Genomic DNA, 18,326 nt, shown 5'->3' with positions numbered 1-18,326 from the left:
CATCTCCCTGGTTGAGTTACCTGTCATATTCCCCTATTAGTCTACCGGCAGAGTAATCTTACAGAACCACAAATGAAACTAACCCACCAATGGAAGTTAAGATGAGTTACTTAACTCCCATATCTGTACAGTGGATACAGATACAGTGGATAAAAATAGTTCCTCTTTATATAACTGTTGTGAAAATCAAGTGAATTCAAGTGTAATCCCGTAATAAAGAAAAATAATTAAAAATAACAATAATTACTATTATGTTCTGCTTAAAAGTTTGTTCATGATTCAGCTTCTCTTTCTCTTTTCTCATACCCCACAATCATCCTATGACCATTCTTGGACCCATACAAGGAAACCTGATCACTCTCTTCCTTTGTGTCACAACTTTAATATTGTATATGCTTCTATTACAGCATTTATTATACTAAGAGAACTTTGTCTGCCCTACAAGACTGTGCTTCATGCAAACAATCTAATGCATCTGAGTCCCCTAGCACAATGACTGATCCATAAATACTGAAAAAAAATTATGAGGAAGAGATGCACAAGAGGATCATAGCAGATGGCCAAGCTTCCTTTGACACTGAAAATCCCATCATTCTTGATATAAAATAAAAGAGCAATTTTAGAATGATCTAAAGAATGAGAGGGCCAGCAAAAACTCACTCTGTGACAGAGGATGAAAGGATCTGTGGATTCAGACTGATGAGAAGTGTGAAGATAAATAACATAACTTAGTAAAATAAGCAAATAAGTAAGCTAATGTATACTCATAGGGATATTCAACCCCACTTATAAATGATGCCTATGTCATAATGGAAATATTAAAAGGTCAAATAATAAGGCAAAGGAGAAAAAATAGGTAATGATTAAGCTGATGCCATAATGTTGGTATGTTAAAAAAAAAAATTACCAGGGCATTACATTCCTATATTCTGAATGGGTCTAAGAGAGCACAGGCAAAGGAGAGTTAAGATAAAACAATAAATTGTCACTAGCTATCTTCTATTTGATCATTTGCCGTTCTTTGGAAAAGTTCAAAAGAGATAGAAAGGTGATAGCCATCATTCTTGGAATTAGGATAGAGAACAACTTTATATCCAGATTAAAAACACTGACAATCTGTGCTGGGGAAAATCCTTGCCCCACTAACTCCATGCTCCTACCACTGGCCATTCCCAACTGAAGGACCAAGAAAGAAATTTGGGTATATTGTTTCTGATTAACCCACATTCATAGAACCCTTAACTGAGATATGTGCCTTTAAATAACAGAAGCCCAAGGCGCCTCGGTGGCTCAGTCAGTTAAGAGCCCGACTTTGGCTCCGGTGGTGATCTCACAGTTTGTGGGTTTGAGCCCCCACTGGGCTCTGTGCTGACAGCTTAGAGCCTGGAGCCTGCTTTGGATTCTATGTCTCCCTCTCCCTCTGTGCTCCTTCTCTGCTCGCACTCCATCTCTCCCCTTCTCTCTCTCTCTCAAAAATAAATAAACATTAAAAAAATTTTTTTAAATAACCGAAGCCCCTATTCTCTTCTATTCTTCACCAGGAACAAAGGGCTGAGGAGGTCTAAATCCAGAATTCTTTTCCCTACCATTGAAACTCAGGGTTCTGAAATGAAGCAGAGAACCGCAGTATTTTACTAAACCTTTAGACATGACTACCTGATCAGGAAGGATCAGACTTGCTAATTTTTTAATCAGGTTTGACCAGGAGAGCAAATATAGACCTGGATCTGAATTCCACCTTCATAAAGTCAGCCTCTCTAAACTTCAGTTTTCTAATCTGTAAAATGAAGATAAAAATTGTGCTAATTTGCATGTGAAAATTAAATGTGATTAAAACATATACACATAGTGTATGACACATGATAAGCACTCAGTAGATATTAACTATCATTATTCCAAAGAGCAATTCTTAGTGTTGAAAAACCTGCAAGACAATTTACATATTATTAACTACGTGGTTTTAAGGGCTGAAAGTGATTAATTCAAAGATGTAATATTTGACTCATAACATTGCTTTTATTTTTTTTTAAGTTTATTTATTTTGAGAGACAGAGAGAGAGAAAGCATGAGTGGGGAAGGGGTAGAGAGAAAAGAGAGTAAGAATCCCAAGCAGGTGCTAACTGGCAGTGCAGAGCCTGACGCGGGGCTCGAACTCACAAACCGTGAGATCGTGACCTGAGCCGAAGTCAGACACTTAACCAACTGAGTCACCAGGCACCCCCATAGCTTTGCTTTTAAATACTTATTGTTGGGGCGCCTGGGTGGCTCAGTCGGTTGAGCGTCCGACTTCAGCTCAGGTCACGATCTCACGGTCCGTGAGTTCGAGCCCCGCGTCGGGCTCCGGGCTGATGGCTCAGAGCCTGGAGCCTGCTTCCGATTCTGTGTCTCCTTCTCTCTCTGCCCCTCCCCCATTCATGCTCTGTCTCTCTCTGTCTCAAAAATAAATAAAAATGTTTAAAAAAAAAATTTTAAATACTTATTGTTACTTTGTAACAATCTTAAATTTACAGAAAGTGTTTTAATCTTAAGTATGGTAAAAACTTTTATTTTCCAACTATTGGAGAATAAATGGATGTCCCATGACCCTTGAATTCTTCAACAAGTAATTCCTACAGAGGTATTCTCTTACAAATACAAGTATCAAAATCAGGAAATTAACAATTATACATTAGGCACAAAGCTACTGGACAGTCACTGCTCTTAGGCCCCTTCTCAGTGAATGGTATAGGGCATGTGTACATACACACACACATTTACTTCTATCTACTATACACTATGAAAATCATGAGTTCATACCAGTATCTCATTTCCAGTCCAACACTACAGACAGCATTCTAGTTTTCTCCAATTCCATATTTGTAACTCCCTTCTCAGACAATGAGAGGCCTGGTTCCCATTATCTTTAATATTTATTTTTTTGACCAGTCTCCCTGTATATAGCCAATCTCCCATTGTGGCTGCCTTCCCTTCCCTACAGGGATGCTTTCCTTGACCCTCTCTGCCCCAACACCCCCATGCCTTCTCCATGTATATAACTTCCTCACCTTGTTCAGGTCCCTATTCCTCAAGCCTGGCATCTGTCCTACAAGAATACCTTCCTCCTCCTGTAATACCCTACCTATATTGAGCTGACCCTTCCATTGGGATGCCTTCCTCTCCCCACCCTCAGGCTTTGATATCTTGCACTGGGATGCCTCCATGCATGGACCCCCTCCTCATCCAATCTGCTTCAATACACCCACACTAGGCTACCCTCCTTTCTTCCCCCCCCAACCTTCCAGTAGCTGTCCTCCTTATCATCCTCTTACCCTGTTGAGGTCTAGACACCCCTTACTAGCACCAACCAACCCTCCCTCATACCAGGTCTACTATCCTTCATAGATACCCTGCCTGGACTCTGACACCTTGCACCAGCATGCCCTTCTAGGCAGATTATTCCTCACCTCTCAAAACTCCATCAACCCACATCGGGACCCTCCTCATCCCTGTCAGGCTCTGACATGCCATTCCTCCAAAAGGACATGGCTCCTTCTCCCACATACACCATCCAGTGTAGACACTTACCCTCACTTAGTCCCATCTGATGGTTTTAGTACTGAATTGTTCAGAAAGGGAAGAGGAAGAGGATAAGGAAAAATTGGTAACATTTTAAAGAAAGAGATACAGTGAATAAATTGGATAAGTATCCACAGTCAGAACTGATTAAAAGCATCATCTCTTTATCAAAGTATCTGTTTTTTCCACTTAAAAAAACCAGTTCTCTATTCTTTCTAAATTTAAAAAGTCACTTGATAAAGAAGTTAGTCTTGTCTTTCTTTTCTCACCAAACATACATTTTACTTAAGTATCTTACACAGGTCTGTAGAAAATCTAGTTCATTAAAAAGAGTGAGAGTTTAGAAAATATGGTTGTGGGGCACCTGGGTGGCTCAGTTGGTTAGGCATCTGACTCTTGATTTTTGGCTCAGGTCATGATCTCATGGTTCCTGAATTGAGCCCAGCATCAGGCTCTGCGCTAAGTGTGGAGCCTGCTTAGGATTCTCTCTCTCTCCCTCGCCCTTTCACCCTGCATGTGCACTCTCTCAAAATAAATACGCTAAAAAAAAAAAAAAAAAAAAAAAAGAATTAGAAACATGGTAGTTTCAAACAGTAGAATGAAATATTTTTTAAACATCCAAAATATGTAAATTTGACTTGTTTTCAGTATAATACTAGTTGTATCATTTCCAGTAAACTTACCTCCAGATATAACTGCAAAAAGTAGCTTGGATTATTGGAGGAATAACACCTTTTCCTTGCTCCTTGTTTCTGTGAGGAAGGATGCTTCACAAGCATAATATCAGCCTCTCTTCACCCCTAGGGAAGTGAACTGCCTGATCTAATTGGTGATTTTGCAAAGAATAATTGAGTAGACAGAGCTCAGGTCTGCTCCTTTTCCCCTTGGGAGTCAGCTATTGGGAAAACATACCTGCAGAGAGCTCATATTTTGTTCTGCTTCCCTAGTATGCCTAGAACAGGGTGGCTAAGTTGGCCTATGCCAGACCACGTGATTCTCCCAACCTGTTCCTCTAACCTGATCTAATCAGCAATAGAAGTGATATTCTTGCTCCTATCTTTTTCCTTGTTTCATTTTTTCAAGTTGTTCAGAACCCAGACAGAAAAGAAGGGTGCCATTTGCAAGTACTTCAGCAATCCAACATCTTAATTAATATATTGAAGTGGAGATTGCTCATTTCCCAGTTTTGACTTAAAAGGGCTGCTTCAATTTGAGCTTCTTAAAACTATTACAAATAAAAAAACCCCTTAAACCTGAACCAACAGCAGATGTTCAAAATGAACATAAGCCAACTTATCTGATCATGCTTATTAGCCATTAAAAAAAGAAAAACTTCAAGACTCATAATTTCCTCCTTATAGAGGCCATAATTTATACTTCTAGTCCCACTCCCTACTCCCAGTCTATATTCCAATGACTCTAGAGTGCTGAATATTCTCAGAATATATCATTATTTAGACTTCTATACCTTTTGCTTTTACTATCCCTCTGCCTGTTCCGTCCACCCTACTCTCCTGCTAGATTATTTAATTTAGGGATAAGAGAACTATGGTCTATAGGCAAAATCCAGCTATTTTTGTAAACAATTTTGGAATTTTGTTAACAATTTATTGGAATACAGCCATGCTCATTTATTTATATATTGCTTTTGCACTGTAACAGTAAAGCTGAGTAGCTGCAACAGAGACCATATAACCCACAAAGCCTAAAATATTTACTATCCAGCCCTTTACATAAAAACTTTTACACAACACAGGAAACCTCATCAACAAAACAAAAGGGCAACCTACTGAATGATATCTGCAGAGAAGATAATCTGCAAATGATATATCTGGTAAGGGGTTAATATCCAAAATATATAAAGAACATATACAACTCAACACACACACACACACACACACACAAATCCAATTAAAAATGAGATTACCTGAATAAACATTTTTCCAAAGAAGACCTACAGATGGTCAACAGACACATGAAAAGATGCTCAACATCACTCACTAATCATTAGAGGAATGCAAATCAAATCTACAATGAGTAGATTGTCAGTCAAGAATGGCTAGTATCAAAAAGACAAGAAATAACCAGTGCTGAAGAGTATGTGGAGTAAAGGGAATGCTTCTTCACTTCTGGCAGGAATGTAAAGTGGTGCAGCCACTTTAGGAAACACAGTATGGAGGTTCCTCAAAAAACTGAAAATAGAAACACCATATGATCCACTACTGGGTATTTAGCCACAAAAACAAAAACACTAATTCAAAAAGATATATGCACCCCTATGTTTACTGCAGCATTATTTACAACAGCCAAGCCAAGTGTCCATTGATGGATGGATGAAGATGTGATAGACAGAGACGTAAGTCAGCCATAAAACAAGAATGAGATCTTGCCATTTGTGACAGTACTGATGTGACTAGAGGGTATTATGCTAAGTGAAATAAATCAGAGAAAGCAAGTACCAAATATTTCACTTATATGAGGAATCTAAAAACAAATAAATAAACAAAAAAACCCTAGAATGTTCAATACAGAGAACTGGTGATTGCCAGAGGGAAAGTGGGTGCAAGGATGGGCCCAACAGGCAAAGGAGATTAAGAAGTATAAACTTCCAGGGGCACCTGGGTGGCTCAGTCGGTTAAGCATCCAACTTTGGTTAAGCATCCGACTTCCGTTCAGGTCATGATCTCACAGTTTGTGAGTTTGAGCCCCGTGTCAGGCTCTGTGTAGACAGCTCAGAGCCTGGAGCCTGCTTCAGATTCTGTGTCCTCCTCTCTCTCTGCCCCTCCCCTGCTGGTACGCACACTTGCTCTCTTTCTCTCTCTCAAAAATAAACATTAAAAAAAAAAAAAGTATAAACTTCTAGTTATAAAATAAATAAATCAGGAGCTGAAAAGTACAGTGTAGGGAATAAAAAAAGTATGCCAACTCCTGCTTTCACTCAATCTTTTGAAGTTTCATCATTTCAGATCCTTCAAATCAAAATTAATTGCTCCCTCTTCAGTCTTTCCGTTATATTATACCAACTCTGATACTTAACATCCCTGACAACTGTGAGTGCTTTAATAAAAGCAAAGTCTAAGCCCTATTTCTTATACACTAAGCTTTTTACACACCCACAGTCCCCACCTCTCCCAACAATTTTCATTCTTAGGGGAAGTATTTTGAAAGAAGCTTCTGCCCTTTTCTCTACCCCTTATTGAGTCCTCCCAAAGGAAAGAAGAATGACTAATATTGGCAGCATCCTGATAGTTGTTCCTAGTGGGATGAATTGTTGTTTTAAAGGTCACTTTTCATGCATGGCCAAGCTTCCCTCTTACTCTGCCTAGATGGTCACACCTTACCAATAAGCAAATCACATGGTAAACTCACCAAGTTCTACCAGGCACAGAACTTCCCAGTATTTTAGAAGAGGTCTACAGTTCTAACTGCTCTGTCTTTGATTGTTGGTAAGTTCAATTCAGGAGGACAGGGAGTAAAGAAGTCTGATTTGTCCATACAACCTCACCATTTAAATTTATTTATTTATTTTGAGAGAGACCATGAGAGCACGAGCAGGGAGAGGGGCAGAGAGAGAGAGAGAATCCCAAGCAGGCTCCACTTGGTCAGCAGTCAGCTCAGAGCCAAACATGGAGCCAAACTCACGAAACTGTTGAGATCATGACCTGAGCTAAAATCAAGAATCAGGCGCTTAACCGACTGAGCCACCCAGGAACCCCAATACAACCTAATTACCTAAAAAGCTAACATTTTGATCTTTGAGTCCTAAGTCTATTTCCAGTTCAGAACCCAATAAGGAAGAAACATAGAATTAAACACTCCCCCCCCCATCAACTGCCACACAGTAGGACTTAAGATCTGTGAGGATTAACTGACAACAGTAAATTAATTGGAAAAAAATCATTTCTTTAAATTGTATAACATTAATTCCACACATATCTTAGTGATGAACTTAATTAGGAAAAAAATTTTTGAAGGAAAAAAAAGATACATTTAGAGATCACATTCAGTCACTCAAACCAAGCCCATCCTATTTATCTGTCTCAACATATTGTTGCTATCAAGTCTGAGATTAATTAAATAACATACAAACTAATCATTGATATTACTGATTCAAAAAAGCAGTCCCCACCATAATGGTATCTCCTATTTAAGAAACAAACATCCCTAGACCCCAGGGTCTTCCAATTACTGCCCCATTTATCTTTTTCCTCACAATGTAGCTTCTCAAATGAGTAGTCTAATAATCCTTTATACACATCTCTTATTTTCTAACCTATTACAATGTAGCTTCCCTCCCCACCATACTGCTGCAATTTACTAATAATGTCACTTAGAACCTCCATGTTGCCAAAAACAATGTATACTTCCCTATTTCAAGATACTTAACATCTCAACAACATGTAACAATCTCCTCTTAGATTTGGCGATACTACTCTTTCCTGGTTTTCCTACTTACAGCCTGTTGTCTTACTTTTCAGTGTAAAAGTTCAGTGGCCTTACCTTGGGGCTCCTCTTCATCTGCCCAGGGAATGTTAAGATTTCTTAAGACATGGTATAGAGTACTCTACTCTCTAATTATCCCTTACCCCTAGGTAATCTCATCCATTTCCATGGATGTAAATATCGTCCTCTTTTTAAATGTTTATTTATTTACTTTGAGGAGGGAGAGGAAGAGAGAATGAGTGGGGGAAGGGCAGAGGGAGAGAGGGAGAGAGAATCCCAAGCAGGCTCCACGCTGTCAGCACAGAGCCCAAGGCAGGGTTCAATCCCATGAACCTTAAGATCATGACCTGAGCTGAAATCAACAGTTGGATGTTTAACTGACTGAGCCACCCAGGCACCCCTAAATACCATCTTTATGCTGATAATTCCTTAATTTATATCTTCAGCACAGAAAAAAAAACTACTGTATAAGTATTACAGCACCTTTCCCCAAAACAAAAAATAGTGAACATGTAAGGACAGATATTATCTTAGTTTACAGAAAAATGACTTGTGCCAAAGGCTATAATGATTAAGGCTAAGAAAAAAAACCTTATTCCTTCAATTCTTAGTCCTTTCTACCATTTGTTAGGACTCAGTCCCTTGTCCCTAAATGATTTACTACTTAAATATGAAGACTACTGGACAAGTTACTTCCTACATACAAACCTTGCACATACCCATCAGAAACAAATTGGCCAGGGCACCTGGGTGGCTCCACTGTTTGAGTGTCGGACTCTTGATTTCGGCTCAGGTCATGACCTCACAGTTCATGAGTTCAAGCCCCATGACGGGTTCTGGGCTGCCAGCATGGAGCCTGCTTGGGATTCTCTGTCTCCCTCTCTCTCTCTGCCCCTCCCCTGCTCATTCTCTATGTCTCTCTCTCAAAATAAATAAATGAATATTTAAAAAAGAAAAAAAAAGAAATGAATTGGCCAATCTGAATGAATTAATGAAAACTTGTTTTTCAGTAAATACTTTAGAAAAGACTCTAGGTTACAATTACAAGTTACTGAGGATGCAGGGTAGAACATACAACTAAAAAGATACTCAAGAATTTGGGGCAATGTATACAAAACAGAAGTAAAAGCAGATGAAAATGTATAGGCTGTCTAAAGAAGAAGCTAGACATACAAATAAGGAAGAAGCAGTCTAGTAAGTTATGATGTACTTCCTGAATACGGTTATTAGTATTTACTTGATGAAGAAAGACAAATGGGAGATATTACTGCTTTGTAAACTACAAACCAAAGCAGTTATTTCAAATAATGATTTAATATAGACTGAAACACAATGAAACCAGCAATGCAGATATTGATATAAACCAAAATCTTATCTGAATCTCCCCAAAGTGCTTACTTCACGATAAAAACTGAATCTATGAGACAGTGCAAACAAAGTAATAATAACTTGGCAACAAATAAAATAAAAAAGAAAAACAAGAAGTGAATGTAAGTGAGGTTAGGTTTCTTGTCAATTATGAGAAAACTGTATAAAATGAGAGGAGAGAGAGAAAAGTGATCCTTCATTAAGTTTCACATTCTCTTACCTTCTGTGGTGAATAAAAACTTTTGAAAGAATTGCTTAATGATAGATTCAGCCCTAAGTATGGACTCTAATAAAGTTAAATGGGTCCCCAAAATTTTGAACCTACGAATTTAGTGCTCTAACCAACTGTTATCACCCATGAATGCTGGCCATATATATACACACCAAGAAGAAGGAATACTATCAAAAAAGAAAAAGATAGGAAGTCCACACACAAAATGTAGAATAAATGAAAGACTAGATTTACTAATAAGGGAGAAAAAATTGCATGCCCCAAAATCTACATGCCTTTGTTGCTTTCTCCTCTCAAGACTGCACTGTTGTAGAGTTAAACACCAGGGCTGAAAGTCAGACAAGTCAGGGGAGCATGGGGGAAATACTTAGTAGCAACTTCTCAAGGTACACAGCCAAGCCTTGAGGGATACACATATATAGCCAGTCAAGGGAAGTAGTATGGACATGAAGAGACCAACCTGTAGCCTCTAACATTTGCAAAAATACAAAATTCGCACACTACTTGTTTCTAAGGATGGCAGAACTTTACCCTCCCAAGTATAAAATAATCCAGGAGTATAAGGGATTTCAAATTTTACATGTAAAATCCATTGACGTGCCTATTTAAAAAATTTTTTTAATGTTTATTTTTGAGAGAGAGAGAGAGAGAGAGAGAGAGAGAGGGGCAGAGAGAGAGAGGGAGACACAGAATCTGAAGCAGGCTCCAGGCTCTGAGCTGTTAGCACAGAGCCTGACACAGGGCTTGAACCCACAAACTGCGAGATACAACCTGAGCCAAAGTGAGACGCTTAACAGACTGAGCCACCCAGGTGCCCCAGACCTGCCTATTTTAAAGACATACTGGATACATGTCTTAAACACCCAACTACTCATTATCAACACAGATTCCATTTTCCTGGTGAACATTATTAGTGCCATAATTTACACCTTTTTAAATGGGTAAAAAATTGGCTACAGCCAAGTGCCAAGGTTTTTGGGTGGCTGACCCATCCATACCAGTCTTCATCAAATTAAGATTTCTAAGTAAATCTACCCTTTTGGAATTTACACGGCAGTAATGAAAAGATGACGAAGAAGTTTGCGGGGAGACAAAAGATCAGAAGGCAAGAAGGAGCCAGAAAGAAATGTCAAGTTGATTATCTAAAATTTTATTTACCTGGACTGCCCTATCTTTTAAGTGTCACAGCTCTATGAGTCGCTCCCATAACTTCTTCACAGGTTAAAAATAGAGGAAGAGACTATCCTCTGACACTGATACTGCTATTATAAATGGCACAGGTAGTTTGGAAGAAAGTTGCACTCTACAAACACTTGCAGAGTGCAAAGCTTTAAGGAAGCATAAAATACAGAGTAGGTACCAACAAAGAGTAGCTGCAAGATGATCTAGTATGATCTAGTAGGATACAGATTTTTTTTAATGAATTTAAACTAATTTCTTGTATTCAGTTACTACAAAGCCAAAAGATTCCTTAGAGTGTAGGAAGGCATCAAATGTCTTTTTAGTCACTCCATATATAAAAAGACAGGATTATACTAAGTGATAGACTAAGTGATTCTAAAACCCTGACTCTGTGGCTCTAAACTAACCTTAATACAGATAATGCAAGCCCTCACTATCTTTTCCACTAACATGCCTCATGATCCTTTTATTGTGTATCAGCATTCCCACCAGACAGAATCTACTGGCAAAAGCATAAAGCTCAAAGCTGCTAATAACTTGTATAAATCACTAATAATAACACCTAAAATTTATGGAATGTTTTTTATATGACAGACACATATTAGCATATATCAACATAATTAATTCTCAAGCCACTTTATTATCTCCAATTTACAGATAAGAAACTAAAGTACAGAGAGATTAGGCAACTTGTAAGTGGTAACACTAGGTTTCAAAGGTAGTCTAGCTCCAGAGCTTACTTATTTGCTGTATTAGTCTATACAAATAAAAGATTTGGGGGAAGATAAATTAAGCTATAGGTGTGGTTATTATCAACAATCTGAAGTAAGTGGTACCATGGTATCAAGAGTTGGCTGGAGCTACTACACCACAGAACTACGTTGTGCAATGAGGTAGCCATTTGCCACATGTGGCTAATAAGCACCTGAAATGTGGCTAGTTCAAATTAAGGTGTGTTAGATGTATAAAATATCTGATTTCAGGGGCACCTGGGTGGCTCAGTCAGTTAAGCGTCTGACTTCAGCTGAGGTCATGATCTCATGGTTCTGGCTCAGTTGGTTAAGCATCCGACTCTTGGTTTCAGCTCAGGTTGTGATCTCAAGGTTCATGAGACCGAGCCCCACATTGGGCTCTACGCTGACAGCATGGAGCCTGCTCGGGATTCTCTCTCTTCCCTTCCCCTGCTCAGGTGCTTGCGCACGCTCTCTCTCTCTCATAAAATAAATGAACTTAAAAAAAAAAAATCATTTGAGAGATAAGGGTGAGAGGGGTTGTAGAGAGGTGTGATTTGTAAAAAACACTGGAACCAGCTTGATGAGGCACCCAAAGGCCAAACCTGAGACAATCTGGGAATCAAAATATTGACAGCAATGGATGTAACCATTAAATAAAGTAAGAATCCATGAGTTCAGGAGTGCCTGTCAGTTGAACATCCAACTCTTGATTTTGGCTCAGGTCACGATTCCAGGATCTTGGGATCAAGCCCTGCATCAGGCTCCACATTGAGCGTGGAGCCTGCTTAAGATTCTCTCTCTTGCTCTCTCTCTCCCTCTCCCTCCCTCCCTTTCTCTCCCCAGCTCATAGGTGTGCTCTCTCTAAAAAAAAAAAATAATAATAATAAAAATAAAAATAATAATAATAATCCAGGAGTTCATACAAATAGAAATAACTGGATAAATAAATAGTGGAGAGGAGATGGGAAAGATGGCTTTATGACAGAATACCAACTACTAATTATAGAAGGAATGGTGAAGATAGAAAATCATGAAAGGATGTTAAAACTTGTGAGTGAAATATGGGTGTGACTATGTAGATATTCTGTTCCTCGAAACATTTTCCCATAAATTACATATCAATTACAAAAGGATAAATAGTAACTTTCAGGGAGAAATATGGAGAACACCACCTTAACCAAATTTTCAAACCTAGTATCACCACATTGGGACAAACCAACATCACGAACCTCAAGATATGATGTACTGATAAAGAGACAATATCTCTTTAGAGGTATTCCTGCCAAAAATGTATAACCAATCTAGTCATGAGAAAACAACAGACAAATTCAAATTGAGGGACATTGTACAAAATAACCATTCTGTACTTTTAAAAAATGTCAAGGTCAAGAAATACAAGAAAGGCTGAGGAAGTGTTCCACGTTAAGAGAGACTAAAGAGATAGGACTAAAGAGATCACAGGATACATGATGTGGGGTGGGGGGAGGAAGGGGACTAATAGATAAAAGATAAAAATTGAGCATGAATTATGAAATAGATAATAGTATTATATCATTTTTAAATGCCCTGGTTTTAATAATACACTGTGATTAGGTAAGATAATGTCCTTGGTTTTAGGAAATATACACTGAAGAATTTAGGGGTAGAGAGGTATGATGTCACCAAATTATCCTCAAATGATTCAGAAAAAAAATACATAGATAAATAGATATAAGGCAATAATGATAAAGCAAATGCAGCAAAATGTAAGCAAAATGTAATACAACTGGTGAATGTGGGTAAAGGTATACAGGAGTTCCTTGTACTATTCTTCCAACTTTTCTTGTAAATTTGAAATTTTATCCAAATTAAAAGTTAAGAAAAAGTAGAAAAACAAAAACTTGGCCTGTCTCCCAGACTGACTATCCTAATGGACTATACAAGTTCTGGTAATGCTTAAAAATATGCTAATGCATTTCCTTTATCCTCAACTTTACTTTGTTTTAAATTTTATGACTTATCAGATACTAACTGTATTATATATTCCATAAAATCCAGGACTTTGTCTGTTATCACTTAATGAGTCATAGTCATAGTCATAATGAGTACTAGGATACTATTTATTAAATCCAGTAAGCACTCAAACATTTGTTAGCTGAGCATACTCAAATTATAGTACAGGATGATGATAGAAAAATAATCGAATTATAAATTGTAAATAGAACTACTGATTAGGACATAGAATTTGTAGAACAACTTTTCAATTAAATTATAAAGAAAAACCAGGAATAAAGTACAGAGTAGTCAGAAATCTAACCTAAAGACATGAGTTCCACAAATAGAGAAAGGCAAACATCACTTTCCTTATCAAGGGTTAAACATCTTAGCTAACTACCAGCAGTCATGACAACTAAAATGATCTTTTTCCTCCATGAAATTAGAATAATATAGATGAGTTATAAAAAAAAAATCAGGTTACTTTAAAAACCTAGGCTAAGAACTGAGATTTAAAATTTCACTACTGGCTCAATATTAATTTGTTATATGACCCTAAATTACTGCTTACAATTCCTATGTCTCATTTCAAAATAAGACTTTTGGTGATGGGGGCGGGAGGGGGCGAGGTGACGCGTGGATGGCTCAGTCAGTTGAGCATCCAACTTCGGCTCAAGTTATGATCTCGCTGTTCACCAGTTCAAGCCCGGCAATCAGCTCTGTGTTGACAGCTCAGAGCCTGGAGCCTGCTTCAGATTCTGTGTCTCCCTCTCTCTGCTCGTACTCTCTCTCTCTCTCTCAAAAACAAATAAACATTAAAAAAAAAAAAAAAAGACTTTTGGGTCATTTCATTTTCTTTTCAAAGGTAGAAAGTGTAATGTTTTATAAAAATTATTTCAAGCAATAAGAGCACTGAATATATTCAATGCAAAAATACATACATATAAATATTCACACACATGCAAAGGAAAAAGAATATGGCTTTTTTGTAAATATGTTTACATAGTATTGAAAGTAAGCACATTAATAGCAAGAGGCAATTTAAAATAATTACACAAACTACACTTAATCCCAATTCACACTATGAATAGGTGCTTCACATATAGGATACTGGGGGAAAAAAAAACCCAATCAACAAGTGTATATCCTGTTTAAAGGAGTTTTACTGTTTATTTCAAAATAACAATGACAAAACGTATGAGATGGATTTTGCTAGGTCTCCTGACTGGGACTATGGGAAACATTTCTCAAATATAATTAGAGCCCAGGAAAAAATTTCCTTTCAAATACAGTACAGTTATACACATTACATTAAAAATGTAATATTAGAGATTGCATGTGAGACATACCACATCCACTCAATTTTCAACGTCTTCCAATCCTACTTGAGTATCCAAGTAGGTAAAGCAGATATTCTAAACCCCCTTTTCCATCAAAGCCAACATCGTGTTTAATTAAAATTTGACAACTTTTCAAAATACACATATTTTTGTGATACAGAGCCATATTTCATGGATCTAAGTAAGAAGATACGGGAAAAAAACCCAAAGAATTCTAAAACAAAAACTGACCTAAGACACCTCCGAATTACTGTGTGCCGCGGCAAAACTTAACACAATTATATCGTGAGCCAGGGTTTCAATGCTGTCATTCTGCCTGATTCTAACCGAACGAACTCAACAATTTCTACACAGGTTGTCAGTGGAAGAGATCTTTAGATAAGCAATTGTGAAAACGGGTCCATTTTGTATTTAGGAAGCACTAGCAACAGTCAGCTTAACATTTTTATAAAAGAATAATATCGTGAGGGTTTTTTTTTTTTACTTTTTTTTAAGAACTAAATCATTCATAAATACTTGACTAAAGAAAGCTATTTCCCAGAATGTTTCCTTAAATAAAACCAAAATATATTTTATAAGGGTAAAACATTAAGTTGCCTAAAGTGAACTTAAATGCTCCTAGTCAGAGCAATCTTCTTTCTTGTCATTTCCCTATTTCCACCGTTTTCTGCAGTGCACATTTCTGAGCTGAGGCTGTATTAGTTTATCCTACCACTATCTCCTTTTCACTAGTGAAAAACGAGAAAGATCTTCAGGCTAACCAAACAAATCTGAGAGGGGTGGGGGAAAAGGGGCGCGAGGTGGCGCAAGAACAGATGGAAAGAAGGTAAGAGAGTTGTTTTCTTAAGGCACTAAGGTTACTCCTCAACTCCAAATGCTAAGATTTAATCGCCAGTGGAGCAAGCTGCTGCCGCTATCCATCCACTTCTTAAGACAATGCAACCCTCCTTTCTACCTCTTCCCCTACTCTCCTACCCGCAACCGCCTTCCAAAACAAACAGGCACAACACACCCCATCCCATAACCCTCCTTGCCCCTTCTGTGCCCACTAAACCAACCTGCTGGATAACAGCTCCTCGCATACGTCTCACTCAGACAAAAAAGCGACGGCGGCAGGGTGGGGAGTTCCCACCACCTCCTGCCACCCCGAGCAACCCGCAGAATGACAGCCCCAAGCCCAGAAGTTTGTAGCAAAACGATTCCCACCCCACCAAAAGGGAAGACCGAATTACAAGAGAACGGGGATGGGAGGTGGGGAGGGCGACGTGCGTGTACATGCAGGGAAGGGTCCATCACATGACAGTACAAGAGGACCAGAGTCGTCCCGGCGTCCGCGAGGAGGAAAGGGGGGCGGGGGGAGAAGGGTGCCGTCGCCATGGCAACACCCCCCATCCGTCCAGACTTCCAAAGAGGGAGGAAGAACTTCAAATCCCAACCGTCAGCGCTCGAGCAGCTCCTTCTTAAAGGGGTACACACAGCGCCGCCGCCGCCGCGGTCGCCGCCGAGCGCGAGAGGGCAGAGTTGGGTGCCCCCGCCCCTCGGGCGACGCCCCCGCCGCCCCTCGCCCCCAGCCGGCCCACCCGCGACCCCCGCCCCGCGAGCGCCCGGGGGTCGCCCCGGTCCTAGTCACCGGGAACTCGGCCGCGTCTACCCGCCCGGCCCCCGGCGGCGAGAAGGGGGTGTGTGTGCGCCCGGCGGGGGCGCGGACCAGCCCGCCTTCCTCCCGCCGGCCCTGCCCGCAGGCTCCCCTCCGCCCCGGCGCCGACCCACCGGGCCGCTGCCTCCCCCCGACAGGGTGGACGGCGGGCGGCGAGGGGGCACCGCGGAGTTTCGGGGAGAGCGCGAGCCAGAGGTTTCCTCGGGGGCTCGGCGAGCGGGTCCGAACTAACAGTTCCTGAGGAGCCCAAGAGCTGAGAAGGGAAGGAGCGCGAACCGCGCAGGGCGAGAGCCCCCAGACAAAAGGCAAGCGCCGGGGCCGCCGCGCCGCCGCCGCTCCCATCGCGCTCCCCCATTGAACTGACCCGAACGAGAGACTGAACTAACCCCCTCAGCCACAAACTCCTCGGGCTGCTGCAGCCGTCGCCGCGCGGAGCCGGGGCCCCGGCCCGTGTCTCTCTTACCTACACAGTGCATGAGGCGGTGGCGCCAAGAGTCGAGTTCCCGCCGGAATCCTCTCCTCTCCGCCGCGCACCGAGGGCTCCGGCACTGAGCGGCGGCGGCGGCGGCGGCAGCAGCGGCGGCGGCAGCGGCCATTCTCTCTCTTCCCTTGTCCATCTGCGTCCCGCGTCACGCGCCCTCATTTACATACGAGCGGCGCAGGCACGAGGCAGGGGCGCGAGCCCTCGGCGCGAGCCCCGGAGCGCGCACCCCCCGGAGGGGGGGTTGATTGACACGTGTCACTACCTTCCCTCTGCCCTTCCCTCCCCCTCCCACCACTCCCTCAGGGAGAGGCGGGGAGGGAGCGTGAGGAGAAGGAAGCAACCTGCCGCTTCCGCTGACCCCGCCTCCCCATCCACTCCCATCTCCCTCCTCCCGCCGGAGTTTACTCAAGCAAGCCATACTGCTCCCACCGCCCGCGAAAATCCTGAGCGGGAGCGAGAGCCTCGGAGCCCCGCCAGAAACCAGCGTGCTAATGGAGCGGACTAGCAACGCCTCCCTTCTGACTTCGCGACGCGACTCAGGCCGCCTGGAGACTTCACTTCCCAGGCTCCGTTGCGCCGGGGTCCCGAAGCGGAGCTTGCCGCCGCGACGCGATGCCTGCCGGTCGTTGTAGTCCAGCAGGGACGGACACTCACTAGTTGTCTCACACTTGGGCTTGCAGACTGGCCTCTGACTTCTTTGCGCTGTGCGACTTGTGGGTTTAGCCTCCAACTCGCCATCAGGATTGCGCTGCCAGCGTCGCCTGGTCTGACCCAGCCGTCTTACATTCTCTGGGCTCCCAGATAGAAGAGCGGTGGAAACCGCCCGAGTTGTCTGCGCTTTGTGCTTTAAGTCTTGGAAACTTTTGGGGGTCACTGTCATCCTGCCACCGGGATGACAGGAATAGAGCAGGAATAGATGCAGGAATAGAGCAAGCCGGCCATTCGGCCGCATCAGAAATAACTGCCAAACATCCAGAGGGAGATGCCAAAGTGACTTCAGTTCCAGGGCAAAGAGATCTCCGAGAGCGAGAGTATTTACAAGGATTAGGAAAAAAGAGGCTTTTCATAGAAAATTATTTACGGGGGGGATTGGGTGTGGCTAGGTGAAAACTCCGAAAGGGGAAACTTATGTTCCACAAAATGTAAACTCCCGTAGGACAGCGACCCACTGAGACGGCTGTACCTTGACATCTCTCACTTCTCTGACTCTAGTACAGTGCATGGCACGGGATTTAGCGTTTTACAAATGTTATGGAATAAATTCTACGCTATGCTAGAGAAAATATTTCTTCAGAGAGAGAGAGAAAACTTTTGATTAAATATAAACTCCAATGACATTTTTTACTTTTGCACCAGA

The 18,326-nt window shown here is 41.2% G+C and overlaps 1 protein-coding gene across 10 annotated transcripts in view; it reads right to left on the bottom strand.

Annotated features, from left to right (window-relative positions):
* Positions 1-17,444, bottom strand: part of LCORL (ligand dependent nuclear receptor corepressor like) — a 165,282-nt gene extending 147,838 nt beyond the window's left edge. For 4 of the 10 annotated variants that reach the window (XM_086705365.1, XM_086705363.1, XM_086705364.1 and 1 more), the window contains exon 1: positions 15,887-16,227. In XM_086705365.1, coding sequence (XP_086561491.1) covers positions 15,887-16,220 — 334 coding nt within the window. In that variant the 5' untranslated portion in view covers positions 16,221-16,227. Of the gene's footprint in view, positions 1-15,886; positions 16,228-16,948 lie in introns of those variants that run through there. The other 6 variants (XM_086705366.1, XM_025921846.2, XM_086705371.1 and 3 more) reach the window with 6 other exon arrangements.
* Positions 17,445-18,326: the final 882 nt, after the last annotated feature.

This window comes from Puma concolor, chromosome B1 (assembly GCF_028749965.1).
Source record: "Puma concolor isolate L17-30 chromosome B1, mPumCon1.1.hap2, whole genome shotgun sequence".
In the NCBI taxonomy this organism is placed as follows: Eukaryota; Metazoa; Chordata; class Mammalia; order Carnivora; family Felidae; genus Puma; species Puma concolor.
Note: the sequence above shows the minus strand (reverse complement) of the source record. Positions and strands in the feature narration are given on the sequence as shown.